The 22,566-nt window shown below is 40.2% G+C and overlaps 1 protein-coding gene across 2 annotated transcripts in view; it reads left to right on the top strand.

Annotated features, from left to right (window-relative positions):
* The window catches only part of pvrl2l (PVR cell adhesion molecule related 2 like), a 315,269-nt gene that overhangs the window by 112,745 nt on the left and 179,958 nt on the right, over positions 1 to 22,566 (top strand). For both annotated transcript variants that reach the window (XM_040020159.1, XM_040020160.1), the window contains exons 2-3: positions 10,386 to 10,498; positions 15,688 to 15,931. In XM_040020159.1, the coding sequence (XP_039876093.1) occupies positions 10,386 to 10,498; positions 15,688 to 15,931 (357 nt within the window). The remainder of the gene's footprint in view (positions 1 to 10,385; positions 10,499 to 15,687; positions 15,932 to 22,566) is intronic.

The following is a 22,566-nucleotide window of genomic DNA, read 5'->3' on the forward strand; positions in this document are numbered from 1 at the left end:
AAAGATTGACTTGAAGCAGTATTATTCCTCTATTTCAATAAACTGCTTACTGTTAAGACAATTGAGTTGTCACAGTATTCATGGACGCTATTCAGAGACCTGAATTATCGCTTGCCTGAGTGTGCCTGGTGGCCGTTATCATTTCACCGTTACATTTCTAGACTTCTTTCCACCTGCAGATGCAGTCTGAGAAAAAGGAGTTTGAAATCACACCAGGGAACTAATCACACAGAGCATTCATCATCAAACCAACAGTTGCACATTTACGGAGATTGTTCGGGGTGATTCCAGCTGTCACAAGCATAGCTAATTTGCTATTTCAATTCCTGTAAACAACCTTGTGCACTTTCATCATATGTGCTGCAAGAACTAAATCTAATTAACCAAAGACTAGGTGCTTCCCCTGCAAGCTCGAGGTAATTAGGGGTCAATGATGTGCAGAGAGACAACAACTTGCAAAACTTTTTTGCCCTTTTCTATAGCACATTTTGTTTTTTAACAGTTGCGTGTTGACTATTTTTGTCTGTTTTAAATGAAAGGACCTGAACCGTTAATGATCCTTAGAAAATTTGGTTTCATGCAGAATGAAAATCACTACACGGTCTGCTCTGTAGTCACATCATTTGTTGGCAACAGTGATATAAACTGAAGTGTAGTGGATGGTGCTTGTTGTGGTTACATAAGCAGTTTTTTCAGCGTTAATGATAAATATCTGATTTGTCGGATTCGAATCGGCTTTTTCTCAACTTTGATTCGTCTGTGAGTGAGAAGTAATGATGGCAAGCTTTCGCTTTGAGGACTTTGAATGTTGTCAAGGCTAAGATTCATAGGAATTGTACAGAAATAAATGCTGCCAGACAGAAAAACCGCCGTCTACAGACCATATCAGTTCACCTTTTTATAAAACAAATACCAACATTTTCGAAATTGAAAACCAAACATCTATGGAAAGAATGAGAATGTATACAGCCTTGGTATTTAGGTGACATTTGTTAAAATGTAGCAGAAGCTGTCGAGTGTGAGCTGATACAGTAACTGTTTGTGTGGAACTAAAGCTGTCCTTGTGACAAGTAATCTCCCTTTTCGCTTCCCTCTGCCGTGTTGTTGATCAGTGCTCTGCTACTGAAAAGATAGCTATGATTACGAGCTGTCAAATACCAATTACCGGTAATTCAAGTCCCCAGTTAGTGGTGGATGAGACAGTCACTCAACTCCAACGCCTTCCTCTTCTCTTCTAATTCACATGACCTTTGATGAATTGTATTTTTTTCATTCATGAAAGTCATGAGGAGATTTTAATGGATGCTGACGTGCTATACAGTGGATCAAAATGACTGATATCACACACTGTTGTCTAGGGCTGCCACGATTAGTCGATTAGTCATGATTACGTCGACTATCAAAATCGTCGACGACTGATTTAATAGTCGACGCATCGTCTGAAGCTTTGTAAGATCACAAAAGACGCAGGAATAAGTAGTAGGATTTAAGAGTGTAATAACGGACTGAAACAGAAGATGGCAGCACTGCATGTACAAGGATGCCAGCTGCCGTTAAACCCAGAAGAAGAAGAAGAAGAAGAAGCTGTGTCCCAGAATTCATAGCACAGCCCAGCTCAGTTTACAACAATGGCGGCAGCTAGTTAGTTTTAATATTACTCGTATTATTCTTTCTGGGTCACAAAATAAACGTTTAACATATTTTCAGGCGAGAATGTAGCTGTATAAACCTCAAATATCTGCTCAGTTTATCAAGACACCACATATTTTCAAAAGCGCTTTTCGGAGACGTCTGTTACCCACTAGCGCGATAGCTAGCCGGGGGCAAGGCTCACTAGAGCCCGTGAGAACACCGGACTCCCGGCAAATCGTTTTCAAACCCACTGCCGTCTTTCGCTACTCAGGTTAAATATATATAAGTCACTTAGATAACTTCAAAATGTTATTGTTTGGCTTTTTTTTTAGTATTTTATTTGTTCCTGAGTAAATCGGTTTGGCTGAGATTAAAGTTACAGTTTTTACACAGCTGAATAAACGTCAAGGCGACAACTGATTATCAGAAGTGTGAGATGCTCGAGAATATATTTTAGATAGCAAGGAGTTTATTAAACTTCACCGAAACAAACTATCATCTTGTCTTTAATTTTATTTAGCACATACCTTAAACACTTAAAGCTGTAAGCTAATGATAGTTATATAAGAGCAGATGCATGCTGGTGCAATAAGCTGTACTCCAATGGATGCATGATCTGATTAGTCGACTAATCGCAAAAATAATCGGTGACTAGTCGACTATCAAAATAATCGTTTGTGGCAGCCCTACTGTTGTCCTGTTCTAACTTCAGACTCTGCGACTAAATATAAGCAATAATAATGTGATGCTTTCAAGACCCCAACCCTGTTATCAGCCAATTACACGACCACTTACATGAAGAATTATAACTTATCCATCCATTTTCCTCCACTTTTCCGGGGCCGGGTCGCGGGGGCAGCAGCCCAAGCAGAGAAGCTCAAACCAGTCCAGAACACCCAGGTGCTCCCAGGCCAGCCGAGAGATCTAATCTCTCCAGCGTGTCCTGGGTCTAACCCGGGGCCTCCTCCCCATGGGACATGCCCAGAACACCTCACCCAGGAGGCATCCTTGTCAGATGCCCGAACTGCCTCGACTGGCTCCTTTCGACGTGGAGGAGCAGCGGCTCTACTCTGAGCCCCTCCCGAATGGCCGAACTTCTCACCCTAGCTCTAAGGGAGAGGCCAGCCACCCTTCGGAGGAAGCTCATTTCCGCCGCTTGTATCCGCGATCTCATTCTTTCCGTCACTACCCAGAGCTTGTGACCATTGTTGAGGGTAGGGGCGTAGATCGACCGGGAAATTGAGAGCTTCTCTATTACACTCAGCTCTCTCTTCACCACAACAGACTGGTACAGCATCACATCACTGCGGCCACCGCACCAATCCGTCTCCCGATCTCCTGCTCCCTTTTCCCGACATCTTAAACAAGACGCTGTGATACTTAAACTCCTCCACTAGGGGCAGGAACTCGTCCCTGACCCAGAGTGGGCACTCCACCTTTTTCAAGCTGAGGACCATGGCCTCAGATTTATAACTAAACTCACCTTTATTAGTCTAAAGCCCATCTTTGGTGTCTCACATAGGTGTACTGGCTCACCTTGTCACCGCTGCCTTCCTCTCCATCGTTCGCCTCTTACTCCTCCTTCGTCTAAAAATGTATTTTCCATTGTAACCGAAGCTCTTATATAAAATTCCAATAATGCCATGAGCAATGCTGAGTGAGGAAACTGTGATTAAACCTTCAGTGCATGAATCTTTCATTTTCCATCTCTCGTTAGCAGCACAGTTACAGTATATTTGTGACGATATTGGCAGCCTACAGCTCAGTTTATGCTTGATCACTCAACGCTTTCGACAGCTGTCTCTCGACAAAGAAGGTATGTTGCACCTCCACCTACATTCATACCCGAGTGACAAAAGCTGGAGGATAGAGATATGATTAAGCGAAGTGATCACACATTTAACACCACGTACCTGGGGGCTCTGCCAAGACAGATGTTGTTTCGCTCGTGAATGAGCACAGAAAAGAAACAGAAACGAAATAGGCAATTTTATATTATATGAATCAGCGATGTAGAAGAATACTTATTTCAAGACTCCAGACCTGTTATGGACGGAAGTCTATAAATTAGTGCCTTGTTCGGTAAAGTGCTACTTTTGTTTCTGAACTACTCAGTGGGGGAAAGAAGTCTTCAGCTATAGTTTGAAGTATGGAGTCTATGAAAAAGTGAAAAGTACTTCGAGTCAGTTTTATTCAGTTTGGATAGAGGCCTTTCTTCTTAGTCCTTTGATCGCAGAGAAACAGGCCATAAAAAATGAAATCAGAGTATAAAACACAAATAAGAGAACTGAAAGTGAAAATACTCAGTTGTTTTAAACTATAACAGTGAGAAATAAGCAGGGGGACACAAAAACATTTGTAAATCATACACTGAAAATCAGGGTTGGGCAACTCCAGGCCTCGAGGGTCGGTGTCCTGCAGGTTTAAGATATCACCCTTTGTCAGCACACCTGAATCACATGATTAGTTCATTACCAGGCCTCTGGAGAACTTCAAGACATGTTGAGGAGGTAATTTAGCCATTTGAATCAGCTGTGTTGGATCAAGGACACATCTAAAACCTGCAGGACACCAGCCTGGTGTTGGACACCCCTGCTGTAAATAAAAGATGGATGTAGCTACTTTAACAGCACCCACTGGTTTTCAAACTCAAAGTTTAAATATAAACTGTAGCATTTTGTACACCACCGTGTTGATTTGTTGGTATCAGGAGGAGAGGGTAAAGTGTTGTTATCAGCTAATGCTAAGATTAGTTTGCAGGTTCCATCCACAGACTGATTCCACATACTACACATGGACACCTGTTAATTAGTGCCAAGTAACATATAAAGAAACATAAAATACTAGAATTTCTCTCACAAAACTGAAGCACGTGCTGCTACTATTATTAACCACACAGTGAGCCACATTATTAGACACATAATTCCTTTAAAAATGCAAAGTGACTCGAATTAGGTGAAACTTAACAAACAGCTAGAGGCTATATCTGCCTCAATCACCATCAGCCTCTCAGTCTAAGGAGCCGTGACCTAAAAATAATTTTAAAGCCTTCTTGGTATAAAGGGTTAAATTGGCTCCTGGGACCAAAGCTGTCCTTTTACACAAAGGTGTCAATGTGATTATTTCGTCTGTAAAGCTGCTTCTATGGGGATTTACCTCCTTTAGAAGCAGCCATGAATGAAAATGCACTTTTTGGCATTTGCTTCATTTTTCATCCCTCAAGGTTTTTGCTTGGTAAAAGTAGTAATCTGGATTTTCTGCAAAATTACAGCAAATGGTACAGCTTGGGAGGAAAATAAACTCTACTGATTGTTACCTTGGTCAACCATAAATACATCCCCTGCTGCCAACAATTTGTGATTTAGTCACAAAGGGAAAAATACAGCTATGGATTCATAATGTACCGCTGATATGTTTAAAGTCATTCTCCATGCAGAAGCCTGAGCTTTTCAAATGCATCCATTCTTTCACTTTTATCAGCTGACAGCTGCTGGCAATCAACCAGATAAAAGCTGACATAGCTGACATCATGACAGGCTGACAGAAAACTCCAAAACAAAACAGCTGTGGTTCATTGCCTTCTATAAGCATGTGATTTGGATGTTAATGTGGATGACTGAGCACCCCATCAGCATATTCCTCACGTTCTTCCTGCATGCCTGTCTACATGGGGAATCTCCACATAAACAGGCAAATGCCACAAGCCTCTAAATGTCAATTAACTGTGATTCATCTCCCTGGTGCTTTGAGAGAGACGCAGAATGTGGCTGTTCACCTAAACACCTTCCCTTTTTGACTTTCTGTTTGTGTTTAGCTGTTGCTCCAATCCACAGTGACTTCCAGTAGGAATAAGCTGCAAACTGTGGGATCACTGGGGTTGCAAGCTGGAGAGGATTAAAAAGATAAGAATTATTGTGGTGCACTGACACCAATTTCCTTGATAGCGGGACAAACATTTGTACGTTATGCTTCCAGAAAACAATACAATTAGGCATAAGCAATGATGACACTTGATTTCACAGGGCTGAGTGTTTTCTGTAAGTAACTTACTTTAGCAACCTTTAAAGTTTGTGTTTCAATAAAGCTGAAGAAAAACAAAATATATACATACTTGGACTGTTCATTGAGAGCTTTCTCCAGTTTTAGGCGATAGAAGAGCAGGCTCCTGATCTTTTCAGATTGCTTTTATTTAATAAAAATTCTATTTGATTTTATTAAAAAAATCAAAACTTCTCTTTCTTGGCTATTAGCTGAGGTCTTTTGAACCTCACCCATCTGCATCTTTAAAGATTTAAAGACTGTCGGAGATGCAGTGGCCTAGAAGTTGGGGTGAGTGTGGCATGGCCCAAAACGCCCTCGGCAGCTGAGAACCTACTTCATGTCCCAATGGGCCTGACATTTGCTGCATGGCACTCCCCTGCTCTCATTCCCCACATTTCCCATCTGCAGTACTTGCATTCAACATGTTAATTACAACTATTCAATAAAGGCAGTTACTGATTGCAATGTCTCTATGCACCAGAACTGCTAAAAGCAAATAACAGAAAACAACTCAAGTAGAATTTTGACTTTTTTTCTTCTTTTTTGGGGAGTTAAAGCCTAAAGCTTCACCCAATATCCAAGTATGCAATTACACCTTTTTATTACTTTTTCTTCTTCTTTTTCATTTGGGTTTCTTCCTTTAGGAGTCAAAACATTAGATCATCCGCCTCCGCCTTTATCACCCCAGCTTTGTGCATGTATTCCTTCACTGTTTCCATAAACCTCTGAGGTCTTTCCCTTCTCCTCTTGTCTTTCAGCTGCATATTCAACATTCTTTGTCCAGTGTATCCGCTGAGACTTGTTAGACACTTCTCTGCACATGTCCAAGCCATCTCGGCCTCGCCTCTCTAACTTTGTCTCCAAGCCGTTCATGCAAACGTGCTCAAACAAACAGACTCACAAATAGCTTAACATCTTCAACTGGGCCACCTCCAGCTCCACCTCCTCTCTTTTTTTAGTGCCAGTGTTTCCAAGCCACATATCATAGCAGGCCTCATTCTGGAAACCTTCCCTTCCTCTCTTTATGCTATCCTTGCTGCTGTCCCACCCCTGACACTAATGTCCACCCACTCCCCCCCTGCCTCTGCCGTCCTCTCCTGTGTGCCGTCCGTTTGCTTATTATGGTTGACCACAGGTCTTTAAACTCATCTATCGTCACTACCTCTGCTCCTTGCAGCCTCGCTGTTACCCATCTCCCCTATTCTGTCTTGCTTCTGCTGACTTTCATTCCTCTTCACTCCAGAGCACACCTCCACCTCTCTGCACTCTCAGTACATATCACAGTGTTGTCTGCCTTACTACTTACCATGAACCAGGAAGCTGCTGTGGAACTATTTTTTACCTTTCACTCTCACCTAGTGTTTGATAGTCACGTCTCGGTTCCTTTTGCTATCACTACATTTCCAGAGATACCATAATCATGCTGATAGAACTGATAGAACCAGTATTTAGTGTTTTCGTAACATAATTTACCCACTTTTTTTTTTAATCTTTTGAGACTGATGTTTGACAACAACTTTTGTGAGCTTTCATTTTTTTTCATGCAAGTCTTCTGTAGCTTAAATGATATTTTTCCACACGATGTATTATATTTGCACACTCTGACAAACTAAATGTCAGTGTTTAAAACGTAGCCTATACACTGCAGCAAACAAGTATCAGCTTGGATGGTTAACCTCAAAACAAGATGAGATCACGCTGGTCTGTATGTACGGTCAGAATGAAAACTTTCTCACCCTCTCACTCGTCTCATCTCAGGGAGCCAGTAGGCTCGGTCTCCATCTGACTCTGAGGAAATGAATCATCCGTGGTGTCATCTCATGCTCTCTGCTCCCTTATTTTACTTTTCAAGGATTTAGCTTTTTCTCCTCGTGTCGCTTTTTGACCATTTTTAAAACTTCCCCTCTCTCTGGTTTTCTTTATTTCCTCCTCCAGTCTACTCCTCCACCTCTCTCAGCTTCAGACATTCCTTTAGTCGCTTTTATGCGTCGCTTTTCCTCGTTTATTCCGTAATATTTATTCCCCTAAATAAATGTTTCTACCATCCTTCTCAAAGCTCCTTTCATATTCTTCCTGACATCGTTTTCTTTCACTGTTTAGCTCTTTTAACCTCAATACACCTCATTTTCCTTCACCATCATCCCCTCTTCCTCTCTTTTCTCCCTGTTTCTGTTTATTATATTTTTCCCCGTGCGTCACAGAAGAGATTTCATTGACCACTATGAATAAGCCAAACATTTATGTGTTTCATGGCTTTGGTGAGACCATCTGGTGTGTCTGTGTATTTCTGCATTTCGGTTTCTTTATGAATAGTGGGAGTTGTGTGTTGATGTGTTTAATTGGGTGAAATTAATCCGCGTTTTTGTTTATGAGAAAAGAAAAAAGCAAATGTGAACAAAAATGTCATCGAAAGAGAAGCAAATGGGGAAAACAGATTCAAACTCTGCTGTTTTCGTTGTTGTCGGGTTGTGTAAAAACTTAATTTATTTTATTTGCATGTCTATATGTGTGTGTGTGTGTCTGAGTGTGTGAGTGTGTTGGACCCACAGTAGGAATGGATAAATGGTTTGACAGCCCGTTGTCTCCCTTGGGGTAAAAAGTGTGCTTCAGTGACTCAGTCAGTCTTATCTGCACTCACATTACAGTGAGATGCTGTGATTTATGCGCACACTCTGACGTACAGCGATCACACATGCACACATCAGTCCTGCGCCGTAAAGCATGCATATGACTTCACACACAAAATCCACTCCCGCACACATGGTTGGACATGCGGATGCGCGCATGCTGTAAATCCAAAACAACCCAAGACCCCCTGCAGCACACAACCTTCACACTTCTTTTGTTAGTGTGACTGCGTTTTACAGCTGATTTTCGGGCTAAATCCCGGCCAGCCCATTCACCTCCGTGGTGCAGAATGTAACATATTGTCCTAATCAATCCCTCACACACTAAGAGGCTTTTTCCAAACACACCCGAGGCTAGCTAGCGGTTATAGCTAGCGGTTAGTGAGTGCTTATCCCCTTTTTCTTGTGGTGAGAGTAAGAGGCCGGCTCCCCACAAGAATTTTATCTTTACAGGCACAGAAGCTGGCTGAGAGGGCAGAGACTAAGGGGAGGTAGACAAGAAAGGCCTTGGTAGGATTTGATCCCGGGTCAGCAGGGGATCTGGAGCTTGAATGAGTGAAAGCAGCAGGTCAAGTAAAAAAAAGAAAGAGAAAGAGAAAAGCTTCATTAAGTTACTCCAAATGAGTGTTTGATGGCTCACTGTGAAAAACAACATTTTGACTGCAAAGCATGAACATTTGGACACGCTTAAAATGTCACTCCCAGTCTCATATGATTGTTTATGGATGTTGCCAAACACTTTGAGCTGCTGGATTTGGCCCAGATTGTGTTAAGAAAGGATTACAAGTTCTCTGATCCTTTGTCTTTTCATTTTTCTTTCTTATTCTGGTTGAGCCATTTTCTGTCTTTCTCCCTCTGTTGGCTACAAGAATTACAAGTTCATTAAAGTCCTTCAATTTTAAGAAATTTATACAGCAAGTGAATATTTTCTCACTAGGGGGAAAACAACACAACAAAGAGCCTACATGCAGTTTAAAGCAATGTTCTGAGGAGCACTTTTTTAAACCTGCTGTTTTGCAGAATGTGTCTAGCTCAGGGTTTCCTGCACTTCTGTTGCAAGCCTGAAATGCATTTTCTGCAACATCAGTTCTGTTTGGCAGATCAATCTGAAATTCAGTGGACGTCCGGCTCTCCTGTGGAGAGTATTTGAACAAAGAAACCTGATACATGGGTAGGAACACCAATTCTTGTTGGCAAGAAAATAGCGTATCACAGCAGCACAGTGACATTTTGTTACAAATTGATAAAAAGGGATAAAGTATAGGTTTGAAAGGAGGTCTGGCAGCTGCATAGAGCTGAGTCAGTCAATTACAGAATGACGGATGAATGTTAAAAAACTAATTCCTCTTGTCCAGTTTAAACTCTGTGTTCTGACACAGCCTGCGGGTCAACAGGTGGCACACAGTGTTGAGGCATTGCTTGGCTGTTAGCATATGTGTTTGATCTCTGTTTAAGTTTGATCGGAGAGGGCGGCTCTCCCGGCTTGTTTTCATTAAACCTGTGCTGGCCTTGTTGACCTTCTCTGCTCCCTCAACACTTTTCACTTCAGCTTGAAAGGAAAAGTTACAGGTGCCTTCCTTTGAATTGCAAACAGATGAAAGTCAAAGTAACCAACCGTGTTCCTAGAGGCTCGCCCCCTAGCGATGTCTCCTGGTAGACAAGCTTTACTGTAATGAGGAGGACCCAGGTGAAGGAAGCCTCTGCCTGAGGCTTTTTTTTACCAAAGACTAATGATTCTGAATTTTTATTTCTTTCTCTTTAAGGAGCTTGTCTCTTTTCTCTCATGGTCTCCTGTTCGTTTAATCCTCTTTCTCGCTCTGTTTTGAGTATAGTTCTCTAAATTATCTATAATGAATGAAGGAGGTTGATCCTTCACAATCATGGCAAACAAAACGTGGGAGGGGAAAATATCAGTCACAGCAAGTGCATTTAATTAAAAGCCCACTGAGAATGCTTTCCTCTCAGATTCTTACCTCTTTTAGTCCCTGTTTGTTCAACTTCCTCTTTTAATTTTATTACAAAGAAATATGATGATATGAATGATTGCATAATCTCTCTTCTCCTTTCTCTTTCTTCTGCTTTCAGAAATTGGGGCTCCAAAAGTGCAAGTTGCGGAGGAGCTGGAGGCGTATCCCACAGAGTCTGTTGAGCTCAGCTGCCAATTTAACGATGGAGGCGGTCTGACCAAGCTCACACAGGTTAGCAGATGAAAGACAACATTGTTAATAATTCCAGAAGTGCTGAGATTCAGAGCTTAAAAGTAAGGCGTGCACTGTAGCCTAATGGACACGCTTATTTAGGGGTCAAATGGCCAGTCTCTCCTCCATGATCTGTTCATTCGACTGGTAACATAAAGACATGCCAATAAGGAAACTCATGGTAAAAGTTTCCAAGAAATTGAACAGTTTAAACATAAATAGATGCAAAAAGTTATCTAGACAGTCTCCGGTAGGAAGACTCCAGTGGCAAAACAAGAAAGACGATAAAAGGAGGAAATAGTTTCTAAGAGAACATAAGTAAGGGTAATTGCCGCATGGCATCTGATGTCAAATTGTTATTCTAAACAACCTTTTAAAGAGGAAGGGGCTTCTTGAGCTTAAGGCTGTCTAGCAGTGGTCTCAGAGGATGAGAGGCAATATCTAAACCACATCTCAGGAGAGGAAACAAGGCCAAAGCCATAACAGCATTTCAAAGAGGATGATGAGAAAGAAAAACATTTGTACTGACATATCCAAGTCTTAGATTTATGGCGAAAAGAGAGGGTTGTGAGGAGGCGAAGAGGAAAAAAGAGCGATAGTGCAGTGTGAGTGCAACAAGGTGGTGGGAAGGGTTGAAACGACATTATACAGGTGGAGCTGGGTTGGGAATCCCACTACTGCTACCTTGCGACTGAAAACCAGTGCCTTACTGTGTACAACACTGCCACAGTATAATTTTGGTATCATTTAGAGAATCAGTGGCGGTAAGGGAACCGAACATTTTTGTGATGTTGACAGCTTGACATGAAACGAGATGTGAAAAGCTGGAAATGCCCTGACACACAAAATGTCCCTAAACGCGACACGCTGTGATTTAAAAGTTAGGTTTCATGTTGATTAATGATATCCGTGCTGTCAAGCAGCTGGATCTCTTGGATGCAGAGACCAAGCTCCCACCTGGTGTTACTGGTGATTTGCCGTGAAGTGCTGTGATCGGTCACTTGCTCAGGATACAAAGCGCTCTTACCGAGAAGAAGTAGCACTTCTCGATACTCCATCCTCACATCTTGGAAATGGATTCACACTGCAGCAGAATAATGACCCAAACACACATCAAAGGTTCGCGAGCACTTAAGACCAAAGACCAAGGAGTCCTCAGCTCCACTGAATCCTTTTAATCTCATTTGAAGACTGAGAGAGCCAAACATTCCTGACACCATGAGAACCATTCGAACGAACGTCAGATCATGCTGAGATAATGTGGGTTATCAGATTTTGCATAAAACTGTGGAGCCGATGCGGCTCGAGAACTGCTGTCAAAAGGGGGGCAAAGCAAATACAGATATAATCTAAAATTTATGTAAATTTTGTAGAGATTCACTCAAAGCTGGTTTTATCATTTGGCATGAATATTCTTGAGATAAATTGGGAACTAATGCAAAATAGAAGAATGTTTTGGATCCCACTGTACATCCTAAGATGTCTTATTATTTATTGCTGCGTGCATGTTGTAAAGCATGAATAAATTGATAAGGCTTCCTTCCATCTCCATATGATTTTATGCTTGGCAGACATGGAGAAATAAAAACAAGTGCAGGAATGAAGATGTACAGTGAGCCTGCTACTTATACATCCACTAAAGCTGCTGTTGTTCTGTTGTGGTACTAGCAAACAAACTGTAATCAGTGTCGTAACAAAGACCTGCACAAACTGCTGAAAGCTAAACATGTGAAACATCATCTTGTTTTAGCTGCTTGAAGCTTTATTGACACAGAATCAGAATATATAATGTAAAAGTCCGCAGTAGTCGAATATGTACATTTTCAGCAGCCTGAGTAATGGTTTGCTAATTGAACAAATAAAAATCATCAACGCGACAGAGAGGAGGGGATCAAAGCTTTGTCAAGTTTTCCAGCTGCAGATATGAAGAAACCATTCTTGTGCTATGAGGTTTATATTCCTCATGGACCACAATAATGGACCTCAGCCTCCTGCCAGAGGGGGAGTGACTCCAAAAGTTTATATGTGGGGTGGGAGGGGTCAGCAACAATCTTTCTTGCTCGCCTCGGTGTCCTGCAGGCATACAGGTCTTGTAGAGAAGGCAGATTGCAGCCAATCACCTTCTCACCAAAACTGATGACACGCTGCAGTCAGCCTTTGTCCTTGGCAGTGGCAGCAGCGTACCAGATGGTGATGGAGGAGCAGAAGTACACCATCAATGAACTCAGCTGGTTGAGTTTCTGCTGCAGGAAGTACTTCCTCTGCTGTGCTTTCTTGATGAGGGAGCTGATGTTTGGCTCCCGCATGAAGGCCTGTGAGATTATGGTTGCCAGAAAGGGGAAAGACCTCACAGCGTCCATGCACTAGGCAGTCAATTCAGACCTCATCGATGGCTGATTGGCCCATTTATTAAAGGCATAATGATTTCTAGATGTCATCCCCGCCTCTTTTTCTCCCCATCATCTTGTCTGACACACTATCCCTCCAACAAAGGCACAAAATTCCCCAAAAATTAACCTTACAAAAATGTTTGGCATAGCATTGCAGAGCACAGACTGGGATTTTCTGTACTTGAAATAAGAAAACTGTGCACATTTTTAGAAACTCTCTTGTTAAAGACACTCACTGCGTTGCTCTTATTTGTAAACACAAAAATAGTTGTTGTTGTGTCGAGAATGAAAGGTTGGAGCTTAAGAGAGAAATTCAAATGTTTTCTAGCTCCTGATCTGACGCACACAGACACAAAGAGGTTTTTTTTTAAATCTATATTCTTTTCGTTGTTTCTATTACTGGTTCTACTTTACTGTTTGTTTTGTGCCGTTAGTTTAAACCAAACTGGGGACAAGGTCTGCAAATGAGCTGTGTGGGTTAGATTTCACTTAAATGTAACAACATTTATAGACACTGTTACTGATAAAAACAAATGCATACATAGATGCACACATAAAGCCAAACTCTGTGTGGAGTTGGTCTGCTGATTAGGCTTTTAGAGGTTTTATTATTGGATGCAGTTGGCAACAAAGAGCACCGTTACTTTCAGCCTTTCAAAAATGAAACGATCCTCATGTAGAAACAATTAATTCACCACATATGTAAGCTTTTTTCCAATTAGAATTCACATTTAAACTAGAAATGTACATTTTTAAATGATATTTTGGCAGTTTGCATCCATCTCAGAAAGATGGAAGCAGCTATTCAAGTTCCAACAAACACTAAGCCGTCATATGTTCATCGCCAGTTTGCCACTCCACAGAAAACAGGCAAGGTTACTGATATACTTGTGAGCTGAAAAAGATTCAACTTGTTAAAACTGATACTTTGGAGCTGATGGAAAGTTAACAGTGTCTGTTTTCCCTGCTAGCAGTCTATCTTTGAACACATCCTCGACCACTGTGTCTACTCAGCATGAGATTGTAAATAAATTACCAGCAATCTCAGCTCGAACAATGCTGTCTCTTTCTATTATGCAGTTACTTCCCTGCAACAAACTCCTGCAGTTTGTCAGCAGCAATCAGAAGCGTGATGTGGGACTTTAACTAATCAGCGATAAGTAACTTACGATTACTGGGCGGTGTTAGCTCTTTGCTTTTTTTCTGTCGTAATTTTAGCTCGTTTAATTCCAACTTGGTCTACAGAAGAGAACTGCTCGAGGACACGCGGCGTAAAATTAGCTCAGCTGACTATTTGGATGTCAATTTATCTCATCAAGTCCCAGTTGAGCTCGTATCTGACGCCACCTGAACGGTTCAGATGTCATTTTCAACGCCGAGCAGAATAAGCAAAGTGCTACGAGCTGTTTACGAGTTCAATTTGATTCTGTGTGATCTGTCTGAGTTGTGTATGAAATCAATAGGTAATTTGTTCACAAGTAAAATCTAAAAATGCAGACGGGCTAAATTGCCCTCTGTGATATTTTCTCTTCAATCAGCAGAGAATCATCCTCTAATTTGCAATGACATCTGGGTTACAATCCATCATCCTTTTCACAACCTTCAACCTCCTCTGCTTGCTCTCTTCCTTCCATCCTACATGTCATACATTTAATAGATGTTTGCTAAATGTGTATTGATGAACTTTATTCCCTCTGCTCCCTGGTGTACCACTTTAGCGAGCAGTTTGTTATTGGCTGTCACTTTGAAAATTGCAGAGAAAAATAAAATCAATTTGGTTTACCATCACAGCGTTCTCCCTCGTGGAAGTGTCTCTCACAGGCCAGATATCGATATCTTTCGCATATTAGAAATCTCTAAGATGATCCTTTTTTTTAAAAAATTGTGTTTGTTAAAAAAAAGCAGCGGGGTCTTTGAGCGAGCGCCTGCAAGTCTAACAGACATTTAATTTAATCTTGCAGCAGATTCTCGGCTTCTCACTCAGACAACTTTAATTGTACTCAACATTTTGCTGCTATAAGTCAAATGATTTCATGTTACAGGGACAGCAGTTTGCAATATGTATTCAGAGAAATGTCAAAAATGTTGGCATCCATAAATATTCATGCATGCCTTCTGGTTTACAAACAAACTGTCAGTGTATTAAGGGAAGACGCCGAACAACAGGAAGTTGGTAATTGTTGTCTGAACTGCTGATTTTTTTCACTACGTACCGACATGGTCAACAGTTGGACCTGTGGCTGCAAACACAGCTCAGTGAGGCTGTTTTAAAACTCTTAAAACCCAAAATGCTACAGTTTATAATAGACTTTTCTTAGTCTGCCAAAGACCCGATGAACATAATTTTAGATTCGGTGTGAATCTAATTAAGTGCAATAAATTCTATTAAAATAACACAAAAGACGATTCTTTAAAAATGATTACTGGTATCCCAGCTTCAAAGTAATCAGTTACTGTAGGAACAAAAGGAACTTCTAGTATGCAATTTGGCTAACTATAATGGGGACAATTTACTGCTCATGTTGAACACTACGGCATACGTTAATCCGTGGCAACATTATTAATCTCCTGGTTACAGCCCTCCAGTGTCAGTATTTAAAGACCTCCTCATTAGATGATTGAAAGAGCTGCTGACTGCTTAAGAACCTTGTTAGGATGATGTGAGTCAAAAGTTAGTCTGCTGCACGAATTTATCTTCTTTAATGAGCTATAGTTGTGTACCATAAAAATAAAAGCAATGAAAAGAACAATCGGGCAAACTGTAACCGCTGCCGTTTATAAATTCTTGATTCTTATCAGGTGTCCTGGATATGGGAACCCTCTGACGGGCACAGGGACAACATTGCTGTGTACCACCCGGTGTATGGACAGAGTTTCCCTAATGTGGCCTTCAAGGACCGCGTTGTGTTCCTTCACAACAGTCTGGAGAACCCATCCATCAGGATTTCTAACCTGAGAATGTCCGATGCCGGTCGCTATACCTGCGAGTACGCCACCTATCCTACTGGAAATGAACAAGGGACAACCACCCTCATCATGCTTTGTAAGTGTCCACACAAGATTGCATAAAATCGTTTTCTCCCTCTGATAAAAGCTGCAGGCATTTATACGTTTCAGACACAGCTAAATACGAAGGGTTAAAGCGCATTAAGGTCAGCACTATTTACACTTTTCTGCAAAGGAGAGCTGCGCATAAAACAAGCTTTCAAAAGATGTTCTGCTACATCAGCCTTGACAAGTGCCTTCCCAACCATCTGCTTATCACAGCTTTCTGAAAAAAACAAGTTCCCACTGGATCCAGAGTCTAAGAAGAAGCAATTTAAAGCAGCTGACGAGTATTCTCAGGGGTAGATGCTGGTTACACATGGACTGAAAAACAAGAGTGACCGCCTAAAAAGATTCTGTGGCTCCACAGATAATGGCCTTTATGTGTACAAACACTGTTAATTTCTGAGAAGTGGTTGATGAGAGTCGATCAGTACGAAGTCTGCAAGATCCAATAAATGAGAGTTGTTTATTCTAAGGCTCAGTTTGAGACTTGAGTATGTGCAGTACTTTTTATGTTGTGCTTGTATTTATGTAAACAAAGTTTTGTAGTAAGTTTGAAGCATTGCTGATATGTTGTTATTTTGTTACGTAAATTGAGAAAACAAGTAGTTGATTTTTATAATCATACTTCTGATGATCTGGACTTTTCTCAAGAAATGGACAAGATTACTTTGATTTTTGATTGTTAATGCCAGGTTTAATTACTTAACAACATGTGTAATGTTATTATTACATGATTGTTAAGCTGTAATTAACCAGTTTCAGTCTCTTCTTGTGTAAACTTTCTAATATGGAGGCATATGTGCCAAAGCTGTGCGCGATATGGGACTGTGGCGGGGTTGATATGCTCTGCCAAGATCACTGTTCCTACCTCGGGGCATTTAGAGACATATGCTGAGAGTATAGTTCTTTTTTAATTTTCTCGTTGAAAATCACATTTTAGTTAATAATAAGTCAGTTTTTTGTTCACTTTTATACTGAATTTTTTCTTGTACATATGCTATATTTTTAAGTAGTTTAACAATGATACAGCTTTATGTAATTTTGCCTCTGTGTCTACACCGTCACACTGGCTATTAAATCAAACAATGAAAATGACATTGCACACTTTCAGCTTTAATTCAAGGCATTCAACCATTGTATAGGAATTAAAGCAATTTTTATATATTTTTCCCTGATACTCAGGTATTCAGAGTAACTGAACTGGTAAGCAGGTTCATGGCCAGGTAGGAACTGAACAGAGAAAAGATCTGGAGTTTATTTCAAGCTTTGAACTTGTATTTGGTATTTTTTTCACTGGAATCTACAACATTAGGTCTTAAGAGATGTCAGTGTAAGCTGAAAAACCTCGATCAGAGAGATAGCAAAAACCGCATGCTTTCAAACTGATGGTAAAGCACTAAAAGGTTTCTGTTGAAAACATTATTATCTTTTGAATCACCTTAGTTTATCCAGTTACTTTTGAGTCTCTGAAAATGGCAGCCTTTGTATAAAAAATGTATTTAATTTCACTACTCTAAGCACTTCATGCAATTCTCCTTATCAGCGCCTCAAATTGAAGCAGAAAGTCTGCATGTCCCTTGTGAAACATCTTAACTGGTTTAGAATCCAGTCCAACTGGTTTAGAACTTTGCTTGTGAGCAAGAAAAATTACAAAGTGTTACAGAGTCCCTGCAAAAGGAACTTTGTGATGGTGACGCAGATGCTGAGAGCAGATACAGCAGAGAAATCCTGCAAAGGGTCTGCTCTGTACAGCTGTTTGTGTTTGTTATGGGGCTGTGTGTGGACATGAGATGTTCAGCTGTTGCTTTTGTTGGCTTGCTTACTCAACTTTGTCTGGACGATTAGTATTTCAGCATGAAACAAGTTCAAAAGATGCTCTGCCCTGATAACTTATCAACAGACTCTGATTCTGTGCATAAACACAACATCAGCACCCTCTGCTATCAAACTCTTAACACCATTGAAAATGCAAAAAGCAGTTTAATTGTTCTATGTTGTGTTTGGCAAAATAATACATTTAGTTATTTATTGAGTCCTTATTGTGATTATTCGAAGACAATGATTAACATAATATCAGCAACCTTGTATTTCAGAAATCAGACTGTTATTTACTTATGTAAGTAAAAGTGGCTGATAGGGCTGCATAATAATCACTGTCTTTGACTTTAATTATAACTTGTATGTGTTGTTACATTCAGATCACATCGTGAGCCTCTACAGTGCACTGAATGAAGATAGATAAAGATGTCAGCGCTGCATCCCACTTCGTGTTTGGATCAGATGAATGGAAAAGGAAAATTAAAAAAACAAAACAAAAAACTGTCTTTGGTTAGCTTGAGATTTTACAGGGAAATGGAGAGAGAGATTCAGAGGACAGACTTAGATCAGCGGTACGAGCTGCAGCAGCGATGATGACACATGCCTCATTGACATAGTTAAGGTACTAACCCTATTGTCACGGTGCATGTTAAAACATGGCCCTTGTTCTGACAGTCAAATATGGCCTATGCATGTGTGTGATTACCATAGTTTTTAGATCAGCGTGACTTTAACTCTCTTCACAGCACTTCATAATGTCAGTGTCCACTGCAGCTCAACGTTTAATCAGCCTTGAAATCAGAAGGATTTGTGCAAATCCACAGCTTCTGTGAGAATCATCACATTCTTTACTTTTCCTCATATCAAAGTAAGTTAGTTATATTTGTCTGCACATTCATGGGTGGACAAAAAGCAGAAGCAGAAAACAGCTAATAAAACACACCTTTAATCGTGTTATTTTGCCAAGATATCCCCCAAAAAAGGTTTGCTTTGCACCACCTGCGCAACCACTTAGAGCCAAGAATGTGAAACCTGAAGGAATGCTCGCGTTACCTCAGCGTCTTGATTTCTGAAAGTGAGTGGAAGTTTAGTTGCTTCTAACAGGGGACACATCCTGTTTGTAATCGTAGACAGCTGGTGTTATTCATCCACCCACATGTCCTCCCATTTGCACTCCGCTTACAAAGGAATCAGATGCTGCTGTCTTTCTCTTTCAGTTAACGGCACTGAGGAGGCTTCATGCCTGAATGTGAATAACAACAGTTCCCTTGATTGTTTTGTAGTGCCATAAAAATATGGCCTACATCAGTGCTTGTACAATAAAGATCTCATACATTTAGCACTGCTGTCATAATGGGAGCAGGAAAAGGCAATGAGCTAAGATGACAGACTTTGAACTGAAACATTACATTTACTAATTAAAACGTCTGTCTGGTAAATTTGCCCATCACTCGGTGATCCTTTTAAGCTACAGCATATCTTGAGTGCTTTTCTTTTGCGCAAAGTGTGCGTTTTAGTTGTGCTTAGCAGTCCCGTTTCAAAGAGTTTCTTGAAACTGGACTGGAGTGGCGACACAGTGTAGGCTTCAAATGCTGGCCCCTGATCTGCAACATTAAAACAGCACACAGACTTTATGCAAGGCGCTGTAAAAGGCGACTGTACAATAAACTGCATTACACTACCTCATTATAGAAGCAGCAGCTATAATGGTTCATGGTTTTACACTGCCTTTCATGTGTTTATGCATTTTACTCAGTTGTTTTATGAGAAAACCTTTGCAAAACAATACAAAATCCGTCCTGGAACCTTCCCGCACAGAAAACAGAGGAGATACAGAACTTGGCTGTCTTGCAGAGAAAACATGGAAAGATATTCTGGCTTACTTGCAGATGGATGTGGGCTAATCCTCCTAAACTACTGCTTCTGCTGGCGCAAAGCAGAGCTAGACTGGGAAATACCTGCTGGAAAGCTCACTGACTCGCCTTTTGTCTGGAGCTGTGGCGTGCCAGGCTCTCTGGGACAGAGTCCATGTAAAATGCACTTGGAAAACAAAGTGCCTTAAAGTCCCTGGAAAACTGTCATATTTTACCTTATGGGATATATAGGATCCATATGAGCCAATCGGATTAGATCTTATTGAATCCGCAGCTACTGCCAGCCAATCATATTACATTTTATTTGATATAGAACCACCAGCACTCCAATTATATCACAACTTATTTAAGTGTGAATACATAATCCTGACAGCCAATTGTATTATAACTTATTGGATGCAGTGGCATAGCCAGCCAATCTTATTACCACTTATTGTGGTGTGAATAAAGAATCACTCAATTGGCAGTGAATTATATCATATTGTCCTGCATGGGGACCATATGAAATGGATGGTAGACAGTTATACTGCATCTTATCAGATGTAGTATAGCCAGTAGGACAGAAATACAATTGCAGGTGAGACGCAAATGTAGTAGTCTGTGAAACTTTGAGGAGGGAGTTTCGGTCCAAAGGTTAAAACAATGGACCAGAGACTGGAGGGCCACTGGCCTGAACCCATGAGCAACGGAGTGAAATTGGCAGAAGTTACAGATTTTCAACAGCCAGCAATGATTTAGCGGTGGCCTGAATGAATGGAGCTAGCTAAGTTTTTCTTAACTTAGTATCTGAAGACTAGAAATCTCTAGAAAATGTCAACATAACATGTACACCACACTGCACGAATGCAATAAATAAGCAGTAAAATTGGAGTGATTTGAGTTGACTTAAGTTGCAAGAGTCGTAAATCCAATGATAATATATGATGTAACCACCCATGCCTTTTAAGGTTTATTTGTAGTAACAGTTTACTTTCTGTTTATTTTAAGCACTTGGCAGGTACTCTGTTCCAAAACATCTTGGAGAACTTGCCCCAGTGCTTCTGTGAGTTTAGGCTCACTTAATTGCTTCTGTTATTTCATGTAATCCCAGATTGACTGGATGGATGATGTGGAGATCAGATTTCTGTGGGGGCCATACCATCTGTTGAAAAACTCCTTGTTCCATGGTGCTGGTGCATACTGTATTTTAGTGCTGTGTGTATTGAAATGTGGTACTGCTAAGTTACTACTAGGTGATCTTGGGTATATCATTTATTTTTGTATTTTCAGTGTTAAATAAATGCAAAGTCTTTAAGTTGTGAGCTGCGAAATGAGGGCGTTCAATTATAATACTGAATATTGTTTAGCAAACATAACTTTTTTTGTTGATTTCCTTTGGATCTTTAATTAAAGCTATGTTTCTTTTAATATGCTAAATTACATATCACTGTTTCGAAAACAAGTATTGTGACAGCCACAGCATTATACTCTCACCCAAGGAACCAAACCTGCCTGTGGGCTTTGGGTTTTTGGCAGAGCTGGTGACTGGAAACATGCTTTCGCTAACGATATCTACATGTTATTAGCTGTTTAATAATATAATCAAGTAATGGGCCCAAAGTCCTGCCAGTTTAATTATCTGTTTTTAATGATACTTTTTAATGCAAGCGATCCTAGTTAGCTTAGCCCAGTGTCTTAGTTAGCTATTTGTTTAAAAAACATTTGAAAAAGTTGGTGGAATTATAAAAAAGAGAGAAATATCATGACTTGCTACAGTTTTAACTGTTCAGCTCATAGCCGCCTTCTCCTTTATTTTTGTGGTAACCACTCATCATTCTTTGTTAATGACATCAACCGTTCCCTCGGCGTCTTTCTTTCTCTCCTCGCAGCAAGAGAGAGTAGCAATAAAACCACCAATGTATTTGTTTGTGCCACACAGTACATGTCCTCTGGGTTTGTTCACATCGATTGGTCTTAAGTTTTCTGGCAGAAATCCTGTAAAGACTTGTTATCTATTTCTATAATTTATTAAATGTTGCAGATAAAATACTTCCAGTCTAATACTCTGACTTCTACGCTGCCCTGTATGAATTTTCTCTTCAGAACCTTTTTTAGTTTGAACAAATACAGCCAAATTACTCCAATGCAGCATGACATTTTCTGACTTAGGTGTAGTGCTACATTGTTTAACACCTTTTCAAGTTGCTGGTAAGAAACAGAGAGCTGAGTGGAGAAAGAGCCAGGAGCAGAGACTCATATCTATATTCATATAGATATTAATAGAGCAAGATCTAATTAAAAAAAACAGATATGTAGTTACTGCACATCTAACTAATTTTAACTAAGATTTTCTTAAATAAGAAAATCGAAATAATCTAACAACGTACTTATTAGACCAACTGTCATAATTAGAAACAATAAGAAAACACAGATATTTTAGAAATCTGTCAAACACATGTATAAAACTGAAAACTGTAATTTTATTTATTGGGTAACTAAAAACATAAACAAATTAAACAAATCACTAAAATTAAACTAACTGCACAAATACGAGCTGGCACACTGAATAAGCCACGTTTTTCTGCTCCGGAATAAAATATTCTTTAACTAACTTGCAAATACTGGCTATAGAAACAAAAAAAATATTTTCTTAATTACTCGTAATGTAACAATTTGGTTTTTAAATATCAAACGCAGCGCCCTTAATAACTCCAGCAGTCGCTACAATTTCATTTGTAAATTTATTGCAGCTTTATTCTACTTTAACTCTGCAAATCAGATGTCTGTGAGGCACTCCTTCAGCTGAAGTTTTTGTTTTTCTATTCAAAAATGAGTATTTGAGTTATTATTTCAAGTGATACTAAGCAAATGACTAAATTAGCCTGGCCACCCTCAGCTTTGTTTGTCTCAGGCATCCTTTTGTAGAGTATTATGACCTCAATAGATCCACGCAGCT

The sequence above is a fragment of the Simochromis diagramma genome, unplaced genomic scaffold, assembly GCF_900408965.1.
Source record: "Simochromis diagramma unplaced genomic scaffold, fSimDia1.1 OVJJ01000753.1, whole genome shotgun sequence".
In the NCBI taxonomy this organism is placed as follows: domain Eukaryota; kingdom Metazoa; phylum Chordata; class Actinopteri; order Cichliformes; family Cichlidae; genus Simochromis; species Simochromis diagramma.